Genomic DNA, 25,406 nt, shown 5'->3' with positions numbered 1-25,406 from the left:
TGGGCAACAGCAGACCCTCCATATTACCCTGCCCAGGCTCTGTAGCTTCAGCGTCATCGCATGATGTCGGTTCAACACGGGAGGAGACAGATACCATGTCACTCCCGAGTCGGACTGCACAGCCATTCTCGGCGGTGCAGATAGACTCTTAAGAAGCTACACCATCGTCTCTCGAGACGGACGGCTGCCGACGACGACGAGATGTACCAGTGTTTTAATCCACTCATCTACTGATGGGCACTTAGGCTGTTTCCAACAATTGGCTGTTGTAAATAGTGCTGCTATGAACATATGGTTGCATAGGTTCTTTTGAATTGGTGTTTCAGAATTCTTAGGGCATACTCTTAGCAGTGGAATTGCTGGATCAAAAGGCAGTTCAATTTTTAATTTTTTGAGGGAAGTCCATACTGTTTTCCACAGTGGCTACCCCAGTCTACATTCCCACCAACAGTGCACTAAGGTTCCCTTTTCTCTATAACCTTGCTGGTATTTCTTTGTTGATCTATTAATGATGGCCATTCTGACTGGTGTGATGTATATGTCATGTGGTTTCAATTTGCATTTTCTGATGGCTAGTGATGTTGAGTATCTTTTCATATGTCTACAGGCCATCTGTATATCCTCTTTGGAGAAGTGTCTGTTCAGGTCCTTTGCCCATTTTTTAATTGGATTGTTTGTCTTCCTGGTGTTGAGTCATATGAGTTCTTTATATATTTTGGAAATTAAACACTTGTCCGATGTATCATTGGCAAATATGTTCTCCCATATGGTCGGTTCCCTTTTCATTTTGATGATGATTTCTTTAGCCATGCAGAAGCTTTTTAAGTTGATGTAGTCCCATTTATTTATTTTTCTTTTACAGTATTCCCTCACTTATCTCAGGGATTATGTTCTAGCCCCCACCCCACCACCACCACCACCACCACCCCCCGGCGATAGGTGAAAATCCGCAAAGTAGGAACCTTACATTTATTTTGGTATTTATATATTTTAAGTCTTTATAAACCCTTCCCACACACTTATAAACCATTCCCAGTCCCTTATTAACCTTTTCCATTACCTTATTAACCTTTTCCACACTTTTATAAACACTACTTATGTTCCTAAACATATGCTACACTCTTAAACCTATGTAACTTTAACACCATATGTATACAGTACCATAAAATCCCACAACATAGCAAAAAATCTATGATAAATAATTAAATATAAAAATTTTAAAAATCCCACAATACAGTGAGGCCACCATAACTGAATCACGACATAGAGAGGGACTACTGTATTTCCCTTGCCCTAAGAGATATACCAGCAAAAATATTGCTATGTGGGATATCTGAAATTTTACTGCTTATGTTTTCTGCTGGGACTTTTATGGTATCACACAATCCCTATTAAAATACCAATTGCCTATTTCGCTGACCTGGAACAAATACTCCAAAAATTTATATGGAACCAAAACAGACCCTGAATAGCCTAAGCAATTTTGAGAAAGAAGAATAAAGTTGGAGGGATCACAATACCTGATATCAAACTATACTCCAAGGCAACTGTAATCAAAACAGCCTGGTACTGGCATAAGAACAGACATATAGACCAGTGGAACCAAATAGAGAGCTCAGAGATAAACCCATGCCTCTGTGTTCAATTAATATTTGACAAAGGGAGCAGGAGCACACAATGGGGTAAAAATAGTTTCCTCAATAAATGGTGTTGGGAGAACTGGATGGATACAAAAAACTGGATGCAAAAAACTGAACTAGACCACCAACTTACACCATACACCAGAATAAAATATGGATAAAAGACTTAAATATAAGTCATGATACTACAGAAGTCTTTTGACCATTTTAGACTAGGGCAGCCTAATTAAGGCCAGCGGCCAAGGCATTATTTCTAGGGCTTGGTGTCAAGGGTCAGATAAGAAACTAAGCCAAAGAGTAAAGTGCTTTTAAATCTGAATTAAAATTTAATTTTAAAAAGTGAGGAAACACTATTTACCAGTGGAGTTAGAAGGAAAGATAATGGGGTATCCATACTTAGTCCATTCCATGACATTTACTGTGTACCTACTGGCATTTATTATATATCTACTATATACTGGGAAGGATGTAAAGATGGATAAACCCATCATACCCTCTCAGAACTTAAATTCTAGTGGACAAGATGAAATATGAACAAATGGAGAAGAGTCAATATTTATTGGGCATAAATTATAGACTTCATACTGCTAAAGAACATGAAGTTTCTTATCCCAAAACACATGATCTTCACCCTGGTCTCCCCAGCCATTTAGAAGGTGATTTTAAATTGATTACTTCAGGGATCCAAAGGTCTAGTCTAGTTCGCCACACCACATTCTATTAATAATTTTCCCTGTTCTTTTTTGGTGTGTACTATCACTAAAGTGCCACAAGAGGAAGGAAATGCTGAGAGCCTCATATAATATATCCAAAGATTCCTGCTCCCTGCAGTGTCCAGGGCTGAGGATGGCACCCCGAATGAGTGGGTGCCCTGCTGGTCGAGGCTGTACCAAGAGCTAGAGAGGACCTAGGGACATGCTAGGAACACAACCCCAGAACTTGGATGTGCTTCCCTGTCCTTTGCTGAAGAAGGGGGTTAGATCAAGAAACAGAGAGATGGTCTCTGGAGCAAGACCAAATGATCTGGGACAAGACCAAAAGTCCATTTGGACTCCCCATTTAAAGAGTGTCTAGTTGGTTGCTGGGTCCCCTGATGTCTGGGCAGCAGTTCTTGACTGAAATGCATGGGCCCCTCCCAAGAGCTCACCCTATGACACCTTGGTAGGGAATAAATTGGAGCCCCTACACATGGTGCCCTGAAAGACTTATTACCTTTTTATTAAGAAAGGGTTAGTTGAATTTTACAACGGGGAAGAACAAGGGAGAATTCTTATGGTAGTAGAATCCCAGCTTGCATACATCACTTCACAAAACAAAAGCTCTGCAATTAACCAGGCCATCATATTAGACAATAATTTAAGGATGAGGTTCTGTTGTTTTTCAGCATGTTATGGGCTGCGGGGGGGAGTCAAGGCTTTGATCCTGATCCACAGTGGCTTACCAAGCATACTCTTTCAAACTCTGGACTATGCATCCCTTCCATCACCCCACCACTCCCAGAAGGGTGCATATCAATATAATTTATTTTATTTCATTTCCTATCAGGAAGGATGTTAGTAGATGTGCTGCTCAGGCTTTAGTGTGCAGAGAGAGAACCAAGGATCTTGTAACATGCAGATTCTGACTCAGAAGTCTGAGATCCTGCGTTCCTCATAAACAGCAGCAGCAGCAGCTACTCTGCTGATCCGTGGGCCACACATTGAGTAGCAAGATTTTAGAACAGCCTATAGATTTGGGCCCTTAGCAACCACCGTCTAAGATAACAAGGAATCCAGCACATGAAGGATCTAGGAAGTGAAAGAGCATTGAGTTGCAGAGCTGGCACCAGGCTAGTCATTCACTGCTATTCCTCACCCTTATCTCATCTATAACTGGGCATCTGCCCTGCCAGGCAAATACACATGGCTCCAACATCTCTCCCAAACCAGGAACCGCAGTTCTGTCAAGAAAAACATTAGAGGACAGCCATTGACTGAATGGGGAAAAATTAAGATTTGTTTGTAGTCAGACATGGGGAAGACACACTCCACTTTAGGGAATACTGTATGCCAGGCACTTGCCTACATTAGCATGGCTCCTCTGAGCCACCCTGAAGATGAGGCTTATTGGCCCCATCACAAAGATAAGGGGAGTAGAGTGGAAAGAGCTGCATGTCATGCTAGGAGCGGCCCAGGTCCTCTATTACAGGCCTGACACTCCCCATCCCCACCTCACCAACCCTCCCAAAGAGCCATTTCAGGAGAAGATAATGATCTCACCCCAACAAAGGTGGAGGTTGATGGAAATCCCCAAAGGGAGAGTTAATTAGGAGTAAAGCTTTTCCTCTTCGTTCAGGCCCAGTTATATCTATGTTACTGTGTATTTACTGTGTTTGTCCTGACAGGTGGACAGTGCCCATTGATGTTAATACGGTTAATTATTATTGAATCAGACACTTCTGAACACTCTGTTCAGTATTCAGGACTGCTAAGTCGCCTTCTTCTCTTGATAAACACCTACTTTTCCCCCTTCATGTTAAATATGTATTATTCAATAAAGCCTATTAAAATAGAGCAATCACAAATGATGGGGATTTGCTAAGCTCTCAGGCAAGAGCCAGACAATCTCAGGCAGCACATACTCAGAAACCTGCAGGCACTGCTACTCAGTCTCTCCAGCTCCTTTAGGTCTCCTCTCCGATGACAATGTGACAACCAAAAGGGGCTTCCTGTGTGCCTGCTTGAATTTCCATGTATTCTTGCTCGTTTTTTCTCAATGGCTTTTAAAAATTCTCTGAGTCAGTGTTTTCAGAATCGAGCTGAAAGGGGCCCTTGCCTTTGCCAGTTGTCAGTACCTCAGCAGGATGGTGTGTGCCTGTGGGATCTACAGGAAAGAACTGCTGGGCGGGGGGGGGGGGGGACTCTTGTAGCCTGAGGTGTACCACAAATGAGGCAGGTTTCTACCAGGAATAAACCAAAGCTGGGGTATGAGGACTACAGGTAAAGAGGTCCCTGAGCCTGGTGTGGATACAGGCAGATCCAGTTGAGTGGAATTGTCCATCCTACCAGGAGCCCAAAGGAATCAGTTTTTATTACTGAACCAAAATTGGGACAAAGTACAAATATTACAAAATATGTGTGGAGAGCACAAAGAATGTCCCTTCTCCACCCCAAAGACATAATAGAGACACAAAATCAGACAAAAGAAGTCAGCCCCATGCCAACCTGGTAGATGTTCAGGCTTCTCTGGATGGTCCAGCTTGAAGAGGTTAGTGTCATTCTGAAGCTGAAGATGATAGGCCCCTGTAATTTCCCCAGGGGCCCAATTATCATATGGGAGTTCTTCCTTGCAGTTCTGCCTCAGGATCTACACTGTCCTAGGAGGAGGGAAACCAGGCCCAAGTTGTAAGTATCGATTCCTTGATTCAATTTGCACACCTTTGCCACTGGAGGCTTTAAACACTTCTCTGGCCCAGAGAGGCATCAGCCTGTGGCTGACCTTGAGAACAAAGGCATTCATGATCTCCAAAAGACGTTTTTGTAGCTCAGTGGCTTGGGGAGTCACCCTTTACCTTTAATTTGCTATTATGAACCTATGCAGTTCCAGGAATAGGCAATTTTTGACAAAACGTGCAGGATATAGGAATATTTCTCAGGATTTCCAAGAGAAAACCACACTCAGAATAAATCTATGTCAGAATAAAATCTAAAGTTCTCCCCACAGCCTACAAGGTCCTGGGTGAGCTGGCCCTGCCCCATCCCCTTCTCTTCTGCAGCCTTCCTTCATGCTCACTCCTCTCCAGGCATGCTGTGCCTCTTGCAGTTTGTCAAATACATCAACCATGCTCCCACTCACTCATACCTCAGGGCTTTTGCACCTCCTAGCTTCCTGGCAGCAACGCTCTTCCCCAGCTACCTACCTGCGTGCCTCCTTGCTTCATCCAGGACTCACTCAAATGTCACTTTGTCAGATGAACCTTCACCAGCCACCAAGAACACACATTTTTTCAAGTCAGCCACTGAAACTTAACCCGTTTTTTCCCATTTTATTAATTAATATCCTCAAGTTGAATATCAGGAAATTTAATAAATTTATTTAAACTCTTATTGATAGTATATGCACTTTTATTTGAAAGGGCAAGAATAAGTGCTATAAATCTATTTCCTTTTTTGTTTTGGTTTTGGTTTCTTTTCCAAATACCTTTCCTTTTGCTGCATCTTCCAAAATTAAAGTTATGAAGTCTGTCTCTGAAAGGAACTTTGGGGATGATATATTAAATGAGCCCATGGACATACTGAAAGCCGAGGACTTCAATGACAATGTAAGTTGGATAAAAATTGAGACTGTATTGTGCACCTGAAACTTGTATAATTTTGTTAACCAGAGGCATCCCAATAAATACAATTAAAAGGAAAAAAATTTTAAAAACTCAAGACCACTTTGCTTCAAATGTTGGGGCAGGTGGCCCGAGACCAGCTGGTAACTTCCTCATGAGCCATAGGATTCAAAGCTTCACTCTATTGTTAGCACAGCCCAAATGAGCTTTTCTTTTTTTTTTTTTTTCTCCTTTTTCACAGAATTTATTTTACACCTATCACACCAAACAGCATTATAAACACTGACATAGAAAACTCCCTAACAAGAAAAAGCAGCGATTTTCAACTGGTGTGCCGCAATTTTTAAAACATGCAATACCCAACTATTTAGCCAGGGCACTGACCTCTCCCCTTAAGATTGTCAAATATAAAAATGACAACAGCCAACACAATAGCCATCTGGTGTGAATGAATCAAAATTACACCTATATTTTTGGTCAGATCAGCATAAAACTAATACATTTTAGTGCGTCACAGAATTTTAGTAATTAGTTTATATGTGCCATGAGATGAAAAAGGTTGAAAATCGCTGATAAAGCAAAAGCAAGTGTTTACCTTAGGAGAAGCGATACACCATCACTTATAGTCTTCGGACATTATTGCACTTTAACTTTCATAATTTGACAATGCATTCAGGAAACAATCTGCAGACAACTAGTTTTAACAAATTACACTTTTAAGCAGACACGACTGTCCTAAATTGTTTATTAGGAAAGAATTTTACAAGCATCCCTCAGATTAGCGGTGACAGTGGAGCTGGAGGGTGTTGCGCCTTCTCCAAGCTGCGCAGCGAGACCCACCAATGGTGTGGTGGAACTTGTGGCCCTTCCCAAGGCCACAGCTCTTGCAGCCGGCAGATGTCAGCCCTCGCATCTCCCTGTGCTTGTGGACCAGTTTGGTCATCCACTGGGTGTCAGGATTCCGTCTGATAGCCTTATGGAATGGATCAATGAGGATAACCTCAAAGAATTTGTACGTGGAATCTTCACCGACCCAGTAAGAATTCAGGACTCTCAGAGCCCCGCAGTGGCGCCCACCTCGCTCCTCGGCAACAGACTGAAGGCTTCGGGCGAACTTTAGCTGGTTGATACCGTGATGGACAGGCTTGCCATAGGTGGCACCCTTGGGAACAGGGCGTTTGCGGCCACCACGGCGCACACGAATCCGATGTATGACATAACCTTGCTTGGCCTTGTATCCCAGCCTGCGCGCTTTATCCGGCCTGGTGGGGCCAGGGGCCCTGTGGAGCGCAGAGAGCTGGCGGTACTGCCAGCAGTGCACCCGGAGAAGGAAGCGCATCACATCAGACTGCTTCATTCACAGCTCTTGGATGTACTTGTAAGCGCCCATCGTGGCTTACCTGATGGCTGCGGCCAGAAGGAAAGAAAGAGCCTTTCTCCCCCCAAATGAGCTTTTCTTATGACAGACATAAATTTAAATGACACACATTCAATCAAAGAGTTATAGAAAGCCAAATGTGGCACTCCAAGACCCTAGTTTCAGAGTGCCCTGCTGGCAATATAAACAAGCACCCTCAAGATTGCTTTTGAAGGCAAGAAAACCCAAAACAAAATATACACGTCACCTAGATGTCAAGGAAAATCATTCTGTGTAAAACCCCATGTCAAAATGAAGTTAAATTCTGGAAAGATGGAATAGATGTACTTTTCCCACTAAGTACAGCTTTCAACACTAGACATTATATACAAAACAAACATAAGAAGCTTCTGAAAGGCAGAGAGAAGAAGGCAGAGCGGTTAGGGACCTGGGGACTTAATGAATGACATGGCAGTTAGTTTCCTGGGTTTTCTTTTTGCTCTATATATCCCTGACTGAATGCTAGAAAAGACAGTAACTCAGAAACCCCAACAAGCACAGACAACAAAACCCCAAGGTGAGCTGACTGTCTCTAACCAAAGGACCAGGAAGGAGGCAGCCTAGTGACAAAGAAACATTACACAGCCACCTCTGCAAGCAAACACCACAACAAATAGCAGTGAACCACCTCCCCAGATCTGCAGTCCTCCTAACATCGCCCTCTCCAGGGGCCCAGACCAGCCCTGGAGAGGCATCCTTTCCCCAGCTGTACCCAGTAACCAAAGATGAGATGGGAGATCATAATAGTTTGAATAAGCCTTACATCTGTATTGTCTTTACTGCATGAATTCTTTTCCTGCTGGTACAGCCTAGTGGCTCTAATTTCCTGTGTCAGATTGCTAAGACTTATAACAACACATGTTGATTCAGGTGGAAGCATTATTATGCATCCTCTGAAATCATGTATCCCTGGAACTCAATATAAAGCAGATACATTTTTCTAAACTTAGCAAAAAAAAAAAAAAACCCACAAAATAAAACTCAACTAAGTATTTATTTTTGTCTTACATTTTAATTGGGAAAATTTCTAGTCTCAGTTCATATTTAGCCCTAAATTCCTTACTTTCCACACTTGCTTCTATGCATATTACAGGGTGGGGGAAAAGTAGGTTTACTATTGTTCATATGGAAAATAATACAATAATTAATAAGTAATAATACAATAATAAACTCTATGTTTTGTGCACTCACAACTGTAAACCTACTTTTGCCCCACCCTGTATATTAATAAGAATTGCTTTTCAAATACTGAAATACCACTTTCAAGGGAGAAAAAAGATTGCTTGAGATTAGATTCACTGCATTGGATTTACTAAGACAGGAAAGTAAACTCAGGCATTTTAGAAAGATTTTTCAGCAAGAGTTGAAATTTAAAGGAATTGTTTTAATTAGAAACTTGAATTATTCAGAAACCTTCAGGATGCCTGTCAGTTGAGGTTTTAGTGTATGGAGTGGAGCTGCAGTCACAGACAAGTAAGACAACTCCCATGCAGCTGTGCGAGCTTCTGGATGAGCAGAGGTGGAATTAGGTCATTTGAGGCCCTGCGTGCAGAAGAAAATATTGGGCCCCTTAAGAAAAAGAGAGAGACAGGGAAAATAAAAATACAGGATTTTGTGGGGCCCTTCAGAAGTCGGAGCCCAGGGTCTGCGCCCAGTGCACCCACCATTAAATCCGCCTCTGTAAATGAGCACAGCATGTTGGGAGGGTCCCTGTGATGGGTGGGCTGTGCAAGTGAGCTCTAATCACAAGCACCTTGCCTTGACATCTCAGGGGCTTTGCCTTGGTGACAAAGTATGCATACAGTTGGGGAATACATTCCCCTTGCTGCCTATACCACTCTGCCCCCAAGAATCAGAAGCTTAGGAGGACACAGAGGCCCGTGTCCCAGATACAGGCCCCTTGACAGGCAGCTATACAGCTAGACAAAGCAGTACTTCTCCAAGCTAGGTCACAATGGCAGATGTGGACAAGTGGGACCAGAATGGGACAGGAAGAATGGAATGAATGCCACTGGCTACCTACAACTGAAAGACCTTTGAGGCCCATTTGGGGGGAATACCAGAAATCACTGGGGTACAAACTAGGGAAAGGGAGCTAAAGTCCTCCTATTTGGATTGGGGCTATCAATCGATATTTTGGTTATTCTGACAATTCAATTCCTTTGCTATTTTTAGTTCACTTTGCTGCTTGTTTTATTTCTATTATACACCCATGCATCACACACCCTGCTATGCAAAAACTCCTTTGCTTACAAGAACCAGAGATTCACCCAGGAGGAGTCCCTGGCCCTGGGGTGCTCAATACACCTACCATGACAATGAAGATAGTTCTACTCTATAGGCTGGGGAAGCAGATGGGGCCAACCTCATAAGGTATTGTATGTGCTGGCTAAATCGAGTAGGGTGGGACAGCCTAGATGGGACAAGAACATCGACTTGGCCCATATAGTTGGTCTGTTGTCTGGTGGACTACAGCAGGCACCATATTTTCTGCTAAAGAAAACAGAATCCAAAGAAGATGGTGAGAGATCACTGGCTTAGGCACATAGGAAGTTGTTCCACCCAAGAGTGGGATTGTCAATAATGAGGAATTTAGAGACAAGACATCATGGGCCTTAATTCAACCTGGCCTGAAACACTGATTTCAGTGTTAAACGATAAACTGGGGTATATTAAACATTCGAAGAGTTTATTTGAGCATGTTTCTATTAGCATTGGTCATCATCAAACCAGAAGCTGGCTGCTTGTGATTAGTTGTCCTTAGGTTTTGATTTTGTAACCTTGAGGCATTGACAGGCTTAGATTTGGGTTTGCTTATGTCAGCCAACACAGCCTTAGAGCTACCCCGGGATAAGGAACTCCTTCTTTAATTAATTCAACACCAGCAATGGGCAAATGAGCAGGGTAGAGGCTGGGAATCAAACAAGCTAGACCTGAGACATCCCAGCTTTCCCCACAACCTAGAAAAACTAGCTTCTTCTAATATTTGTCCTAGGTCACATGCAACTCTAAATATGTTGGCCTTCTGCTTACTATTGAAAATCAATAAATTAATGCATGCTATACATCACCAGATGTGAACAACAATAATGACAACCTCAGCTTGTAGGTGTGCAAGGCAGCATGACAGATCCATGAGTTTCCTCAATAGCAAGCCAACTTCCATCTTCTATTGAAAGAGATCCAAAAAAAGAAACTTTTATGAGAACCCACCTATGGGTCAGTCCTGGTTAGCATCACAGACCTGGGCCAGAATGATCAATTTTACAAAATAAAAAAGGCAGCTTGCAATGTCATTACTTTGGAAGAATCTTTAAACATAGAGTTGTCCATTGCAATAATGTTCCAGGTGCTACACTGCTATCCTAAAGACTAATTCTTCACACTGAATAAATGAGCAACTGTGGGAAGGTTGGCCATTCCTGGAACTCAGAAAGTCTTTTAAACTCTTAAAGCATGGAAGCGTTTTTACTTTCTATAGCTATCTCCACATTTGGAAAAAGAGCATAATTTTATGCTCTCAAAAGATGTTTTGTTATGCTGTTGTTAAAAAAAGATCTTGAGGAAATTGGGGAGAGAGTATGATAATAATGGAATTATTCCTTAAAGCAAATCTTGCTAGCCACCCTATTTATCCCACTATTTGTGACTTTTGAATAATATGTTGAAATCTCACCTGGTACATTTGGGAGTCAGAAAAGTGATTAATTAGTAAATCATTAATTCCCATTTTCTGAATATCTTATTCTGTGATCCTTTGTAGCTTTTTAAGAGCTCATATCACTCAGTATTTAGGACCATAATCAAAGAAATGGCTGCTCACAATGACCTGGAAGAAGATATTGACATTCCCCTGACTGGCCATCTGGAGAGTGAAACCAGAAGGAAACTGGGAATTCTGTAAGTGACTGGAGAGTATGAGATATTGGTCAGTGGGTTCAGGTATGTCAGAGGTAGCAAGCAGGAAAATTGTAAATTGGGCCACTGGAGAAAAGAACAAGGCCAAGGTCAGGCAGGTACCCTGAGTCAAAGAGCAGGAGCCAGGTGCAGGAGCAAGGAAATCTATAAGCATGGGAGATCCATGATAGGATCGAAGGTAGGCAATGACAGAGGTTTGAAATCCAGGGCAATAAAAACCTTGAAGGGACCATGAACTTGAACAACAGTCTAGGAAGTAGGGCTCAGAATCCTGGGCCTTTTAAGAGAGGGGCCAGTGGGGGAATCAAGATCCTGGGCATTTGTCCAAGAAATTCCCTGGCCTTGTACTAGGCTAAGCTAATGCTTTTTCATGTTTCTTGGAGGGGGAAAGCCTTCAGCTTCACCGACCTGAGAGCCATGGCTGGAGCCCCTATTTGGAGTGGAGAATGATAAGGTTATTGCAGGCTGTGGCTGGCACCAAGCCTTTCTAGTTGGCATCACCCCAGTCACAGAATGTTCCAAAACCCCATTTATATATCCACCCTGTGCTGCATTTGCATTCTCCCAGCTGTCAAAAATTTTGGTGAGCAAGGTGCATTTTGAGGCCTCCTGTGAATCTATCACAAACTCTGGCAGTGGCACCAAGGAACAGGCTGTGGGGGATGAGGTTTCCTGCATAATTTCCTTAGTGAGTTGAGGCTTTTACAGAAATCAGGAGAGAGGTTGATGGGTGCCTCTAGCTGGACCCCTCACTGGAGTTTTAACTCTTGCATGTATTTGGCACCCTCTCTTGACCTGTGGGACAGGCATCACCACACCTACTCCCCCGGTTCCATTCCATTTAAAGTGCTAGCAAATAAAATGAATAACAGCTGGTGCAAATGGGCCGTGAAGCACTCATTCTCAAGTTCCCTTACTGCTTCTAAAGCAGAGAGAGTAAACCTTGGCTCTCTGCCAAGTGAACCAGTCCCTCCTTTTCCATCAAAGAATATTTGCTTCTGGGGTTCCTTGGGCTTGAATTATTGTGGTCTCTTTAAGGAATCTGAACTTAAAACTTGTCATGTCAAAGGCCTTCTTCTCAGATCTAATTAAGCTGGGAAGCTCACTCCTTCTGGTATATTCCCTTTCAAAAGTGCTCTGATCTGAGAATAAGGAAACACAACTCCCCCTGGAGACCACCTTAATTTGGAAGAACAACAGTCTAAGCCACTGAAATGCGAGGATGACTCATTTTGTGTGTTGGCTTCAGTATTTCAAAAAGCTGTGCCTTGGTGTGGCTTTCATGGTGAGTCATTCTGAATGGAATTATTGAAAATGTTCCTACTAAATGCAAAAGGGCTTCAAATGGCTCTGTCCAGTTCACAAACAATGTTGTTTTTCCAAGCTATTTCCAAGTGTAACCCTCACTGGGATAAATACAAGCCATAGAAAAGTCAAGCTGCATGAGCTTAACACATAAAGGCCAGCCCTGCATTTGAACCTTTCAACCCTGTCCTAGACCCCAAGATGACCCTCATTAAGTTTATTTTAAAAGTTTGGGGATCAGCTCAGGTTCCCAGGTTGAAGGTGAGTTAGAGGCCAGGAGGGAAGCACTGAGTCGATACCATGTGCCACTGTCCCTTTATTCCTGAACCATCAGCCCAACTTTCCACCTATAAAAAAGACTCAGCAGGTTCTAGCACTGTCTACCCTGTGTAGCATGACATAAACACAAATTTAATCTCAGCTCTTAAAGATAATTCACATTCCTTTTAGGTTGAAGACAAATTTTGAAAAGTACAAGAAAACAATTCAATGGATTATGAAGAAACGTGAACGTAAGGACCACTCTATTATTTTTCATCCATGACTGGCTCTCCTGTGTGGGTCTCACTGCCTCTCACCTCCTGCCATGTCTGAACAGGAGGCAGAAATGCTCACTCCCTCACTTGAGCACCTACTACTCTAGTTAGGTCCTCGCTGCCAGAGATAAATTATGAAATAAGAAGGGCACAATCTGAGATCTCAATGGGATTATGCTTTGGTGGTGGTGGGGCAGGTGGGTAGGGATGGTGAGGATAAACAAGAAAGCAGGGAATCTGCCTACAGAATGGTTAAATGATATGGTGGGAAGGGGAGGCTATGGGACCACACAGAAAGGGATCTAACCTATATTCGGGGAACTCCAAGAAGTCATTATTAACACAAAGTTTGGGAAAGAAGTAGCCCCTTTACCAGATATTGAAAGCATTTGAGGTCCAGCTATTAAGATTTGCCAATCATGGAGCTTGCCAGTTTTTTGGGTCTAATCATAGAAAGCTTGAGCCAAGCGCTCAAGCACTCAATAAGTGGTTCTTGAATGAATGCAGGTTTGCATGATTTTGTGCTCCTTTGGGGAAAGTAATGCCTTTCAGGATACTGTATGGTTACACACCCAAGGTAGGACTTCCAACTGGGGATTGAAAGTTGATATAGTACAAATGGATGCATTCCCCATAGTGCCTCACCCCCACCCCTTCCCAATCCCTGCTTCTCTGGACAAATAAAGCCTAGAACATTTGAGCTTTTTATACAATTTTTAATTGATAAGAGGCATCACTTCCATATTCTGGTTGTAGCCAGTCCCAAAGAAACCTCCCAGTCTCCTTTGAGATGCAAATTCATTGACTTCCAGTACCCAGCCCCTTATTCCATATTGCAGGCACACAGCCCCATATCTCTAAACACTGATTTCCAAGCGAGGGCTGGCTTTGGGGATACACGAACTCTGCAGTCACATGGGGCCTCACACATACAGGGGCCCTGCACTGGGTTTAAGGCTCTGCTGTCGCTGTCTTAACTCCTTAATAATTTTAGAACAAGGATCCCTGCATTTTCATTGTACATGGGGCCCCTCAAATTATGTGACCTTTCCTGTTAGAGCCATCTAGTCTGATTTGAAAAGTGGGAGAACATTACACAGCTTGAATCATGAGCCATTAAAATTCAAAGCTCTTTGTGCGAAGGACACCGAAAGGAGGCAGGCACATTGCAGGCATTATTTCACAGAAACCCCATAGGTCACTGTAGGTATCATTTTATCATATTATGAAAACTGAGGCTCAGAAAAGTAGCCTATAGCTTTACCTAACAAAGGCAGAGCTGGGTATACAGCACAAACCAGAATGTTCACGATTTTAGCATTTTGACAGGGAAAAAATGAGTATATAAATGTCCTTTTTCATCATTACCACTTCAGAAATGCTTTCATTTAATTTCTAACTGATAATCAGGAATAGTAGTTGGGCTCACTTCAGGTTTTGTGCTCTGATGATCATTACGGTTCTGTAAGCAAGCACTGGGGAAAGTGTTCCTCACAGGGAGACTGAGACCCAACTGCAAACTTCTTACGAAGGTCTCCAGGTGACCTTGCCCTGCCCTCTCCCCTCTCCTCATTTGCCTGTGGAAAGATCTCCCTCTCTGAATCCTAATTAGTAGCCTCTTGAGCTCTCAGATCTGCTGTGACCCTTGATTCTCTCCTGTGCCCCATCCCACACTGTCTCCATCCTCAGACATCTGTGTCTCTCCCCTGGAAGACCTCCCTGGTCTCCCTGACTCACATCTTCTTCTTTCTCAGTCCTTTCTTCACATTGTTTTCAGCATAATCTTTTAAAAACTCTTCACTTACCTTCCATTACCTCCAGGAAAATGCCCACATTCCTCATGTGGCTTAGAAGCCCCTCACTTTTCCTATCCAGACACATTGGCTTTTTGTTAATCATCAAATGAGCCAAGTACTCCCGCCATGGGGCCTTTGTACTTGCTGTTCCTCTCCCCGGAGCACTCTTTACTCCAATATTCCTGTGGCTGCCCCCTCTGCCTAATGTGATCTTCTCAGAAATGAGTTCCTTGGCTACCCAGTAGAAACCAGCATGTGTAAGTGCACACATACATGCACATGCTCACATCATTTTCCATCTGTCTTGCCCTGCTTAATTTTACTTTGGAGCATTCCTAGCCATGTGGCATATTACATGTTTGATTTTTTTTTTTTTTATCCTCACCTGAGGACACACTTGATTTTAGAGGGGAGGGGGGCAAGGAGAGAGAGAGAAAAAAAGATCGATATGAGAAAGAAATATCGATTGGTTGCCTCTTGTACACACCCCAACCCGGGAATGAACCCACAACCTAGGCATGGGCCCTAACCAGAAATCAAACCCATAACCTTCAGTTTACAGGACAATGCTCCAACCAACTGAGCCACACTGGCCAGGGTGGCATATTACATCTTATCTGTTCACTTATTTAGCATCTGTCTCCCCTGCTAGGATGGACAGCAGGGACTTGGCATCCCTAACACTAGGACTGGTCTTGGCACACAGGTGCAAAACAGAACTTCACTGAGTAAGTGAATAAAGGAATGATCTAGCCCTGCCTGCCTCTCCTGAGTCATCAGTCACCACTCACCCATTCCCACTCTAACCTGCCACCATACAGTGCTGATGCAGGGAATTCCCCTTCCCAGATTAGAGACTTCACTTTTACCAGAAGTTAAGGTCAGGTAAAGTTCCCTTTGGTGAACTCTCCTGGCATGCTACGTGATGGATTGCAAACTTGGGAGCTTCACAGGTGAAATTAGAAACTGGCCCCAGTACAAAGAGGGCGAGAAGAGACTCAAGAAAAAAGCAGGCCACTTTTGATTGCTAGATGGAAGATTTAATAAGCAAGGGAACTTACTTACAAGGCTTGTATTAGGTAGCAGTAAGACAATTATATTTCCACATCTGCCCATGAGAATCTTAAAGTTTATCTTAAAGTTTATATAGAGACCTTACCTGGGTCCAGTCACTATTCTGCCCAGATGGTCTCACAACACATTGCTCTCTCAAGGCTGCATCCTTGAAAATAGCCCCAGCTGCGGAAATGGTGGGGAAAGAGTACATTTCTAGGAGATGAGAAAAGGAGGGTCCTGTGATTGCCCAGGTCCAGCTCCCAGGCCAACCAGCTGTCATGTCCCCTTAATAACCTCCTCCAACACTGTGTGGACCCCAAGAGATGACTAAGATCTTAACTGGCCTCCTCTTAAAGTAGTTGCCAGGGAACTGGGGCCACCACTTCCAGTGAAGAGTTTCCCAGATGATAGTGTGCTAGAAGCTCTGCCCAATGCTCATGCCATTGCTGTTTCCAGTGGTTGTCAGACATCAACCAAGGGTCAATTGGAAGGGGGATTGTTCTTCAGTTGTCCTTACTAGTTTAGTTCTAGGTTTCGGTTTTTAGAAAAAACTAGACAAAATGAAAAGACACTTGTTGCTAAGAAAACTAATACTTTAAAAATTTAAGCTCTGACTGGTGTGGCTCAGTTGGTTGAGCCTCATCCTGCAAGAGTTAAAAGATTTACAGTTCAATCCCCAGTCAGGACACATGCCTGGGTTGCATGCAGGTCCCCTTTTGGAGGCGTGCAAGAGACAACCACACATTGATGTTTCTCCTCCTCTCCTTCTCCCACCCTACCCTCTCTCTAAAAATAAATAAATAAATGTTTTAAATTTTTTTAACAATTTAATTTTTTAATTACTTTTTAATTTTTTATTTATTTACTGTTTTTCCTATTACAGTTATCCCACTTTTTCCCCCTTGCTCCACCCTCACCCTGCCCACCCCTTCTCCCACAGTCAATCCCCACCTCGCTGTACATGTCCATGAGTTATTTATACTAGTTCCTTTACTACATCCTTCCCCCACTTACACCCCTTACCTCTCTCTCCTCCTCACCCCCCGCCTTGCAACTGTTAGTTTGTTCCTTGTTTACATACCTCTGGTTCAATTTTGTTCATTTGTTTGTGTTGTTCATTAGCTTTGTGTATTAGGTGATATCATATGGTATTTTTCTTTCATTGCATGGTTTATTTCACTATGCATAATTCTCTCTAGTTCCATCCATGTTATTGCAAATGGTAGGAGTTCCTTCTCCTCTTTCTGCTGCACAGTATTCCATTGTGTAAATGTATCACAGTTTTTTGATCCACTCATCTACAGATGGGCACTTAGGCTGTTTCCATCACTTGGCTATTGTAAATAGCACTGCTATGAACATAGGGGTGCATAAGTTATTTTGAATTGGGGTTTCAGGATTCTTTGGGTATAATCCTAACAATGGAATCAGTGGTTCAAAACGCAGTTCCATTTTTAGATTTTGCAGAAATTCCATACTGGTTTTCATAGTGGCTGCACAAGTCCGCATTCTCACCAACAGTGCACAAGGGTTTCCATTTCTCCACATCCTGTGTTTGTTAATTTGTTGATGATGGCCATTCTGACTGGCGTGAGGTGGTACCTCATTGTGGTTTTTATTTGCATCTCTCTGATGGCTAGTGATGTTGAGCATACTTTCATATGTCTATGGGCCCTCTGTATGTCCTCTTCAGAGAAGTGTTTGTTCAGTTCCTTTGTCCATTTTTTAATTGGGTCGTCAGTCTTCTTGGTGTTGAGACGTATAAGTTCTTCATATATTTTGGAGATCAATCCCTGGTCTGAAGTATCATTGGCAAATATGTTTTCCCATATAGTTGGTTCCCTTTTCATCTTGCTGATGCTTCTTTTTGCTGAGCAGAAACTCTTTAGTTTGATGTAGTCCCATTGGTTTATTCTTTTCTTTATTTCCCATGCTTTAGGAGATATATCGATGAAAATATTGCTATGTGGGGTATCTGAAAATTTCCTGCCTATGTTTTCTGCTAGGACTTCTACAGTGTCATGTCTTACATTTAAGCCTTTGATCCATCTTGAGTTTATTCTGGTGTGTGGTGTAAGTTTGTGGTCTAGTTTCGTTTTTCTGCATATTACTGTCCAGTTCTCCCAGCACCAGTTGTTGAATAGGCTCTTCTCACTCCATTTTATGTTCCTTCAGCCTTTGCCGAATATTAGTTCACCAGACAGACTGCGGTTTATTTCTGGGCTCTATATTCTGTTCCATTGATCTATATGTCTGTTTTTATGCCAGTACTATACTCTTTTGATTACAGTGGCTTTGTAGTATAGTTTGATATCAGGTATTGTGATTCCTCCTACTGTGTTCTTCTGTCTCAAGATTGCTGTGGCTATTCGTGGTCTTTTTTGGTTCCATATAAATTTGTTCTACATCTGTAAACTATGTAACTGATATTTTAATAGGGATTGCATTGAATCTATAAATTGCTTTGGGTAGTATGGACATTTTAGTGACGTTGGTTCTCCCATCCATGAACATGGTATTTGCTTCCATTTAATTGTATCTTCCTTAATTTCTTTCTTCAGTGTCATGAAGTTTTATGAGTACAGTTCTTTTACCTCCTTGGTTAAGTTTGTTCCTTGGTACTTTATTTTTCTTGTTGCTATAGTAAATGGGATTTTTTTCTACTTTCTATCTCTGATATTTTATTGTTGGTGTACAGAAATGTCTCCGATTTCTGAATATTGCCAAATTCATTTATTTGGCTGAGTAGTTTTTTAGTGGAGTCTGTAGGGTTTTCTATATACACTATCACGTCATCTGCAAATAATGACAGTTTTACTTTCTCTTTTTTAACTTTGATGCCTTTTATATCTTTTTCTTGTCTGATTGCTATGGCTAGGACTTCCAAGACTGTGTTGAATAGGAGTGGAGAAAGTGGACATCATTGTCTTGTTCCTGATCTCAGGGGGAATGCTTTCAGTTTTTATCCATTGAGTATGATGTTGGCTTTGGGTTTCTCGTACATGGCCTCTATTGTTTTGAGGTACGCTTCCTCTCTTCCCAGTTTGCTGAGTGTTTTCATCATAAATGGGTATTGTTCTTTATCAAATGCTTTTTCAACATCTATTGATATGATCATGTGATTTTTGTCTTTCTTTTTGCTTATGTGGTGTATTACGTTTATAGATTTGCGAATATTAAACCATCCTTGCATCCCTGAGATGAATCGCACTTGATTGTGGTGTATGATCTCTTTTTCTTTTTCCACTTTATTGTATTTATTTATTTATTTTTATTTTATTATTTTTAGAGAGAGAAGAAGAGTGGGAGGAAGAGGGGAAGGAGACCTCAATGGGTGGTTCCCTTTCACATGCCCCCAAATGGGAACCTGATTGGGAACCCAGGCATGTGCCCTGACTGGGAATCAAACCAGCAGCACTTCGATTCACAGGTAGCTCTCAATCCACTGATCCACACTAGCAAGGGCAGTGTATGATCTTTTTAATGTGTTGCTGATCTGGTTTGTCAATATTCTCTTGAGGATTTCAGCAACTATGTTCATCAGTGATATTGGCCTGTACTTTTCTTTCTTTGTTGTGTCTTGACCTGGTTTTGGAATTAGGGTAATACAGACCTCTTTGGAAGAGTTTGGGAGTCTTCACTCTTCTTGACTTTTTTGAAATAGTTTGAGAAGGGTAGGCATTAGTTCTTCCCTAAAGGTTTTATAAAATTGGCCTGTGAAGCTCTCTGATTCAGGTTTTTTGTGTGCTGGGAGTTTAATTTCACTCCTTGTTATCAGTCTATTCAGGCTTTCTGCTGCTTCTTGATTCAGTTTTGGAAGACTATATATTTCTAGGAATTTGTCCATTTCATCTAGGTTGTCAAGTTTCTTGCCTTACAGTTGTTTGTAGTAATTTCTTACAATCCTTTGTATTTCTGTGATATTGGTTGTGACTTCTCCTCTTTTGTTTCTGATTTTGTTTATTTGGGTCCTCTCTCTTCTTTTCTTGATGAACCTGGATAAAGGCTTGTAAATTTGTTTATCTTTTAAAAGAACCAGCTTCTAGTTTTATTGATTTTTTTGAACTGTTTGTTTGGTCTCTATGTCATTTAATCCTGCTCTGTTCTTGATTCCTTCCTTCTACTTGCTCTGGGCTTTGTTTATTGTTGTTGTTCTACTTCTTGTAACTGTAGTGTTAGATATTTTATTTGAGATTCTTCTATCATTTTTTGGTATGCCTGTGTTGGTATGAACTTTCCTCTCAGGTCTGCTTTCACTGTGTTCCATAGGTTTTGGGCTTGGGTGTTCATTATCATTTGAGGTTGATTTCTAGTTTCAAGGCATTGTGATCTGAGAAGATGTTTGATATGATTTCAATTTTCTTGAATTTGTTGAGGCTTGTTTTTGTGTCCTACCATGCGGTCTATCTTTGAAAATGTCCCATGTGCATTCAAAAAAAATGTATATTTTGCTTCTTTGGGGTGAAAAGTTCTATATATATCAACTAAGTCCACGTGACCTAGAGTGTTGTTCAATGCTCCAATATCCTTGGTGTTTCTTTGCTTCAAATATCTGTCCATTGTTGGACAATGGAGTGTTAAAGTCCCCTACTATGAGTGTGTTGCTGTTGATATCCTTCTTGTAGTCTTCCAAGATTTTCCTTATATATTTGGGTGCTCCTATGTTGGGTGCATCTATGTTTACCAGGGTCATATCTTCTTGATAGATTGTTCCCTTAAGTATTATAAAATGTCCTTCTTTGTGTCTTTATATGGCCTTTGCTGTGAAATCTCTTTTGTCTCATATAAATATTGCTACCCCCACTTTTTTTTTATGTCTATTTTCTTGGAAAATTTTTTCCATCCCTTCACTTTCAGGCTGTGTAAATCTTTTGTTTGGAGGTGTGTTTCCTGTAGACAGCATATATGTGGGTAATTTTTTGTATCCATTCCACTACCCTATGTCTCTTGATTGGAGCATTTAATCCATTTACATTTAAGGTTATTATTGACAGGTATTTATTCGTTTCCCCTTAGACCCATGTTCCCCTCTCTCTCTCTCTCTCTCTCTCTCTTTCTCTCTCTCTCTCTCTCTCTCTCTCTCTCTTGTTTTTTTTTCTTACAGCCTTCCCTTTAACATCTCTTGCAATGCTGGCATGGTGGAGATGTATTCTTTTAGTCTTCCTTTGTCTGGGAACTCCTTATTTCACCTTTCATTTTGAAAGAGAGCCTTGCTGGGTAAAGTAGTCCTGGTCGTAGGCCTTTGTTTTTCATTGCTTGAAATATTTTTTGCCATTTCCTTCTGGCTTGTAGTGTTTCTGTTGAAAAATCGGTTGATGGCCTTATCGCAGCTCCCTTGTATATATTTGCTGTTTTTCTCTTGCTTCCTTTAGGAATCTCTCTTTGTCTTTCAATGTTACCATTTTAATTATGATGTGCCTTGGAGTGGGCCTTCTTGGGTTCATCTTCATTGGGACCCTCTGTGCTTCCTGTGCTTGTGAGACATTTTCTCTCCACGTGTTTGCCAAATTTTCTGTCATTACTTTCTCAATCAGGTTTTCTATCTCTTGTTCCTCTTCTTCTCCTTCTGGTATCCCTACAATATGGATATTGTTTTGTCTCATGTTGACCTGCAGCTCTCTTAAACACTCTTCATTCTTTTTAAGTTTTTTTCATTTTGTTGCATTGCCTGGGAATTTTTTTCTACGTTGTCCTCCAACTTTCTGATCTGATCCTCTGCTTCGTTAGCCTGATTTTGATTGATTCTACTGTGTTTTCAGTTCAGAAATTGTATTCTTCATTTCTTCCTGGTTCTTATTGATAGTTTCTATGTCCTTTTTCATGCTGGTGTAGTTCTCAGTAAGTTCCTTGTTACTTCCCGGGAGTTCTTTATAGTTTCCCTGGAGTTCTTTGTAGTTCCCCTGGAGTTCATTGTCGTTTTCTTTGAGTTTGTTGAGTTCATTGAGCTTCCTCATTACCATTGTTTTGAATTTTATGTCTGAAATTGCGCTTGCTTCTATTTCACATATTCCTCCTTCTGGGAATTCCTCCTATTCTTTTGGTGGAGTATTGTTTCTGTTTGGTGGGGTGTTATTCTGCCTCCCCATTTCGGGTACTGGTCTTGTTTCTGCTTCTTAAACTGATCTGCTTTTATTTTCTGTCTTTGTGGTGTGACCTTCTGTGGCAGGAAGCTGTGTGGTTCAGTGATACAGACTCCTTGATCTCCTTAACTTGATGCTCTTGGGATGCCGTTTATGCCTTTCAGTTGGACTCTCTAGTAGTATTTTGGTTTTGGTTTTTGTGGGTCCTTCCCTTAAATTAGCTGACAGAGAGTCACTCTGCCCACTTCTGACAGTTGTTCAGCTGCCTCTGGCTGATGCCACTTGTAGGGGAGTAGTCTACTTATGAGATTTATCCCATAGCACTGAGGTTGAGTCTGCCCTGGGATCTGGTCTGTTGCTCCCCCAGCTTTTTCTCCAGAACCAAGGTCCAGAGTTTTTCAAAGCTCCTCTAATTAATTTCACCCTCTTTTGGCTGCAGCCCAGGTCTAGTGTGGCAAGTGTGCTCTTTCCTGCCAGCTAGCAGGCAGGCTAGGGTGGCGGGTGGGTGCAAGGGTTGGGATGCATTCCCCTGTGCTTGGGCGCTGGCTGGGGGAGTTACCCTACACTGGCAGGTGGGCAGAGGCATTACCCTGCACCTGTTGGGCAGGCGTGCTGAATACAGGCATTCCTCTGCACAGGTGGGCAGGCTGAGGGCAGTCCCCTGCACTGGCTGGCGGGCACACAGGCTAGTAGCGTTTTCTGCTCCGGTGGATGGGTGGGGTGGAGGCATTCCCCTGTGCCAGCAGGCAGGCCACACTGATTGGGCACATTCCCCTGCACTGGGTGCGGGGTGCTAGGGCCTGGGGAAGTGGGTGTGGGGCCTAGCAAGCCCCTGCAAGTGGTCTCCTGTGCATGCACTCCTCAAGTATCTTGCCCCACCCCTAGCCTTTCCTCTCCTGTCCACAAAAAACAATCAATAAATTTAAAAACACACATATACACACACAGAAAAAGAACACTGCTCCCAGCCTCCCAGAGCCAGACACCACCTGGCCAACTCCATCTCCGACTACTCTCAGGGGAGACCCAGGGGCATTGAAACACCTTTGTGCTCTGCCAGCCACTGCCCAGGGGAGCCACGCCAGCCAGAACTCGCGTCTCTCCCATGTCTCCTTTACGAACCTCACCAGACAGGTCACTCAGTGGCAGCCTCCTCCGCTGCCAGCAGCACCAAGGTTCAACTCCCACCAGTTTCCAGAGGTTAACTGAGATACTCCGTCCACATTTAGCTGAAAATATAGACCAGTCTCGGGAGCAAGCAAGGGCAGCCTCTCCTCACTCATCCGCCATCTTCCTACCCCTCCTTCATCTTCCTGCCCCAAGAATTTAAATGATGCTTTGAATGCTTGAAGAAGACCTAATAAGAAAATAGTTTTTCTTAAAAAGTGCTTACAACTAGATGTGCACCAAACATACATAAAATATTGAGGAATATAAAGAAATTTTTTAACTCAAACTACTTAGAAGTTGCCAAAACTGAAAATTATAGGTAATAAATTATGAATGTGATTTGAGCAAAAATGATCACAAAGCCCATCATCAGACCCACACACAAAGGAAAGACTTGCCCTACATTTAAGGAGATGTGTTAATACACATTTATGTTTTAAGTTCAAATAATATGGTTGAGGTATGTTTTATTTTTTTAGTGATTCCCCACTTTAGCCTTTTTTTTATTTTTCAGTTAACTGAATTAGCAGCTACGCTTGTTATTGAGGCATGTGGTTAGTATGTCACCTCTTACATTCCCAAGTCTGGGCTGGGTGGTCTTCACCATGCTGTCTGGCATCTAGCATTGGGTTGGCACATCGTAGGCCCTTGATAAATATGTGTTGAATTAAAGACTAGAAAAATGAGAGTTGTAAATTCAACCTCTACATTTCTCTCTTCAAAGACTTGCTCTTTCCTGGGAGCCTTTCTTACTTTGAGGGAATATGGCCCATGGCCCATATTTCTATTCTTTGGTGACTTCCGAGAAATAGAACTAAGTTTTCTTTCTCTTTTCTTCCAAAGACTCACTCAATCCCAAGACTCCAGGGACATGTACTTATTCATCGTGTTTATGGAATCAATCACCACAAATTGAGGAGCCTGAGATAGAAGAAATTAAAAAAACTCATCATATTGTTCATCATAAGAAGAAATTAGAAGTAGATACAGAATGGAAAAAGAGCAATGCTGAGGTGAGTGTGGCAGTGCACTGGTGTTTTTTCTTTGTGCAGGCTTTCTTTTTTTGGCTCAGATGAGATACACACACCATCAGAAAGCTGTCAGAACCAATACACAATGAGAATACCAACAAGAAAAATGTGTTCAATATATAGAGGCACATGTGAGTGTGTGGGTTATCACAGATTGACTAGGACTTTTACTCAGGTTTATTGAGACTCTTCTCCCTGAAGGGCCTGTATTTGGCAATTGGATGGGGTTGGGAGGGGAGTAAAGAAAATATATGTTATAAAAATAGGTCCCTCCCTTAATAAATTTTAAATCTATGTCAAAAATGAATTACATGGTGAATGGATAAATAAACTCTGGTACATCCATACAATAGAATATTATCCAGTGCTAAAAAGAAATGTGCTATCAAGTCAAAGAAAGACATGGAGGAGTCTTAAATTGATATTACTAAGTTAAGAAAACCAATCTAAATGATTACATACTGTATAATTTCAACTATACACTATGATGATCTTTGAACAAGGCAGGGATTAGAGGCAACAGCAAGCTGCAGAGTCAAAAATCAATTATAACTTAAGTCTGCCCTCCACATATACAGAGTCCCAAGTGAAGATCAAAAATACAGTTGACCCCTGAACAATGTGAGTTTGAATTGCATGGGTCTACCTATATGCAGATAACTGGGTCTGCACAGTTCAGACTCATGTTGTTCAAGGGTCAACTGTATGACATTCTAGAAAAGGCAAAACTATGGAGGGGCCTGGGTGCAAACAGGAAGAAACAGGTGGAGCAGAGAATTTTTAAGGCAGTTATATACTCTGTATGATACTACAAGTGAATACATATCATTAGACAATTGCCTAAACCGCCAAGAGTGAACCTTAATGTAAACTATAGACTTTGAGTGATAAGAATGTGCCAGTGTCAGTTCATTGACTATGTAAATATACATATGGTGTGGAATGGTAGCAGTGCTGGCGACTGTGTGTGTGTGTGGTGGGACAGAAGATAGAGCGTTACAGCTACATAGGCGAGATTGAACACTCTGAAGCAGTGTATAAAGTAAGCAAAGGATTTATTAGCCAGTTGTCGGGCAGAGAACTTGTCTCTAACACGCTCTGACATACGATGGGTTTTAAACACTGAGTTTTTATACTGGTGG

General features: G+C 42.0%; 1 protein-coding gene and 1 pseudogene across 1 annotated transcript in view; one reads left to right on the top strand and one right to left on the bottom strand.

Moving 5' to 3' along the window:
- The window catches only part of ERICH6B (glutamate rich 6B), a 69,542-nt gene that overhangs the window by 19,215 nt on the left and 24,921 nt on the right, over positions 1–25,406 (top strand). Inside the window, exons 4-13 of the mRNA XM_090258203.1 lie at positions 5,852–5,940; positions 6,707–6,991; positions 7,199–7,333; positions 11,136–11,272; positions 13,046–13,107; positions 21,743–21,752; positions 22,443–22,456; positions 22,646–22,672; positions 23,140–23,159; positions 24,154–24,235. Coding sequence (XP_090114329.1) covers positions 5,852–5,940; positions 6,707–6,991; positions 7,199–7,333; positions 11,136–11,272; positions 13,046–13,107; positions 21,743–21,752; positions 22,443–22,456; positions 22,646–22,672; positions 23,140–23,159; positions 24,154–24,235 — 861 coding nt within the window. The remainder of the gene's footprint in view (positions 1–5,851; positions 5,941–6,706; positions 6,992–7,198; positions 7,334–11,135; positions 11,273–13,045; positions 13,108–21,742; positions 21,753–22,442; positions 22,457–22,645; positions 22,673–23,139; positions 23,160–24,153; positions 24,236–25,406) is intronic.
- LOC149996148 (large ribosomal subunit protein eL15 pseudogene) lies at positions 6,734–7,309 on the bottom strand (annotated as a pseudogene).

This window comes from Furipterus horrens, unplaced genomic scaffold (genome assembly GCF_987537825.1).
Source record: "Furipterus horrens unplaced genomic scaffold, mFurHor1.1.pri manual_scaffold_12, whole genome shotgun sequence".
Taxonomy (NCBI): Eukaryota; Metazoa; Chordata; class Mammalia; order Chiroptera; family Furipteridae; genus Furipterus; species Furipterus horrens.
Note: the sequence above shows the minus strand (reverse complement) of the source record. Positions and strands in the feature narration are given on the sequence as shown.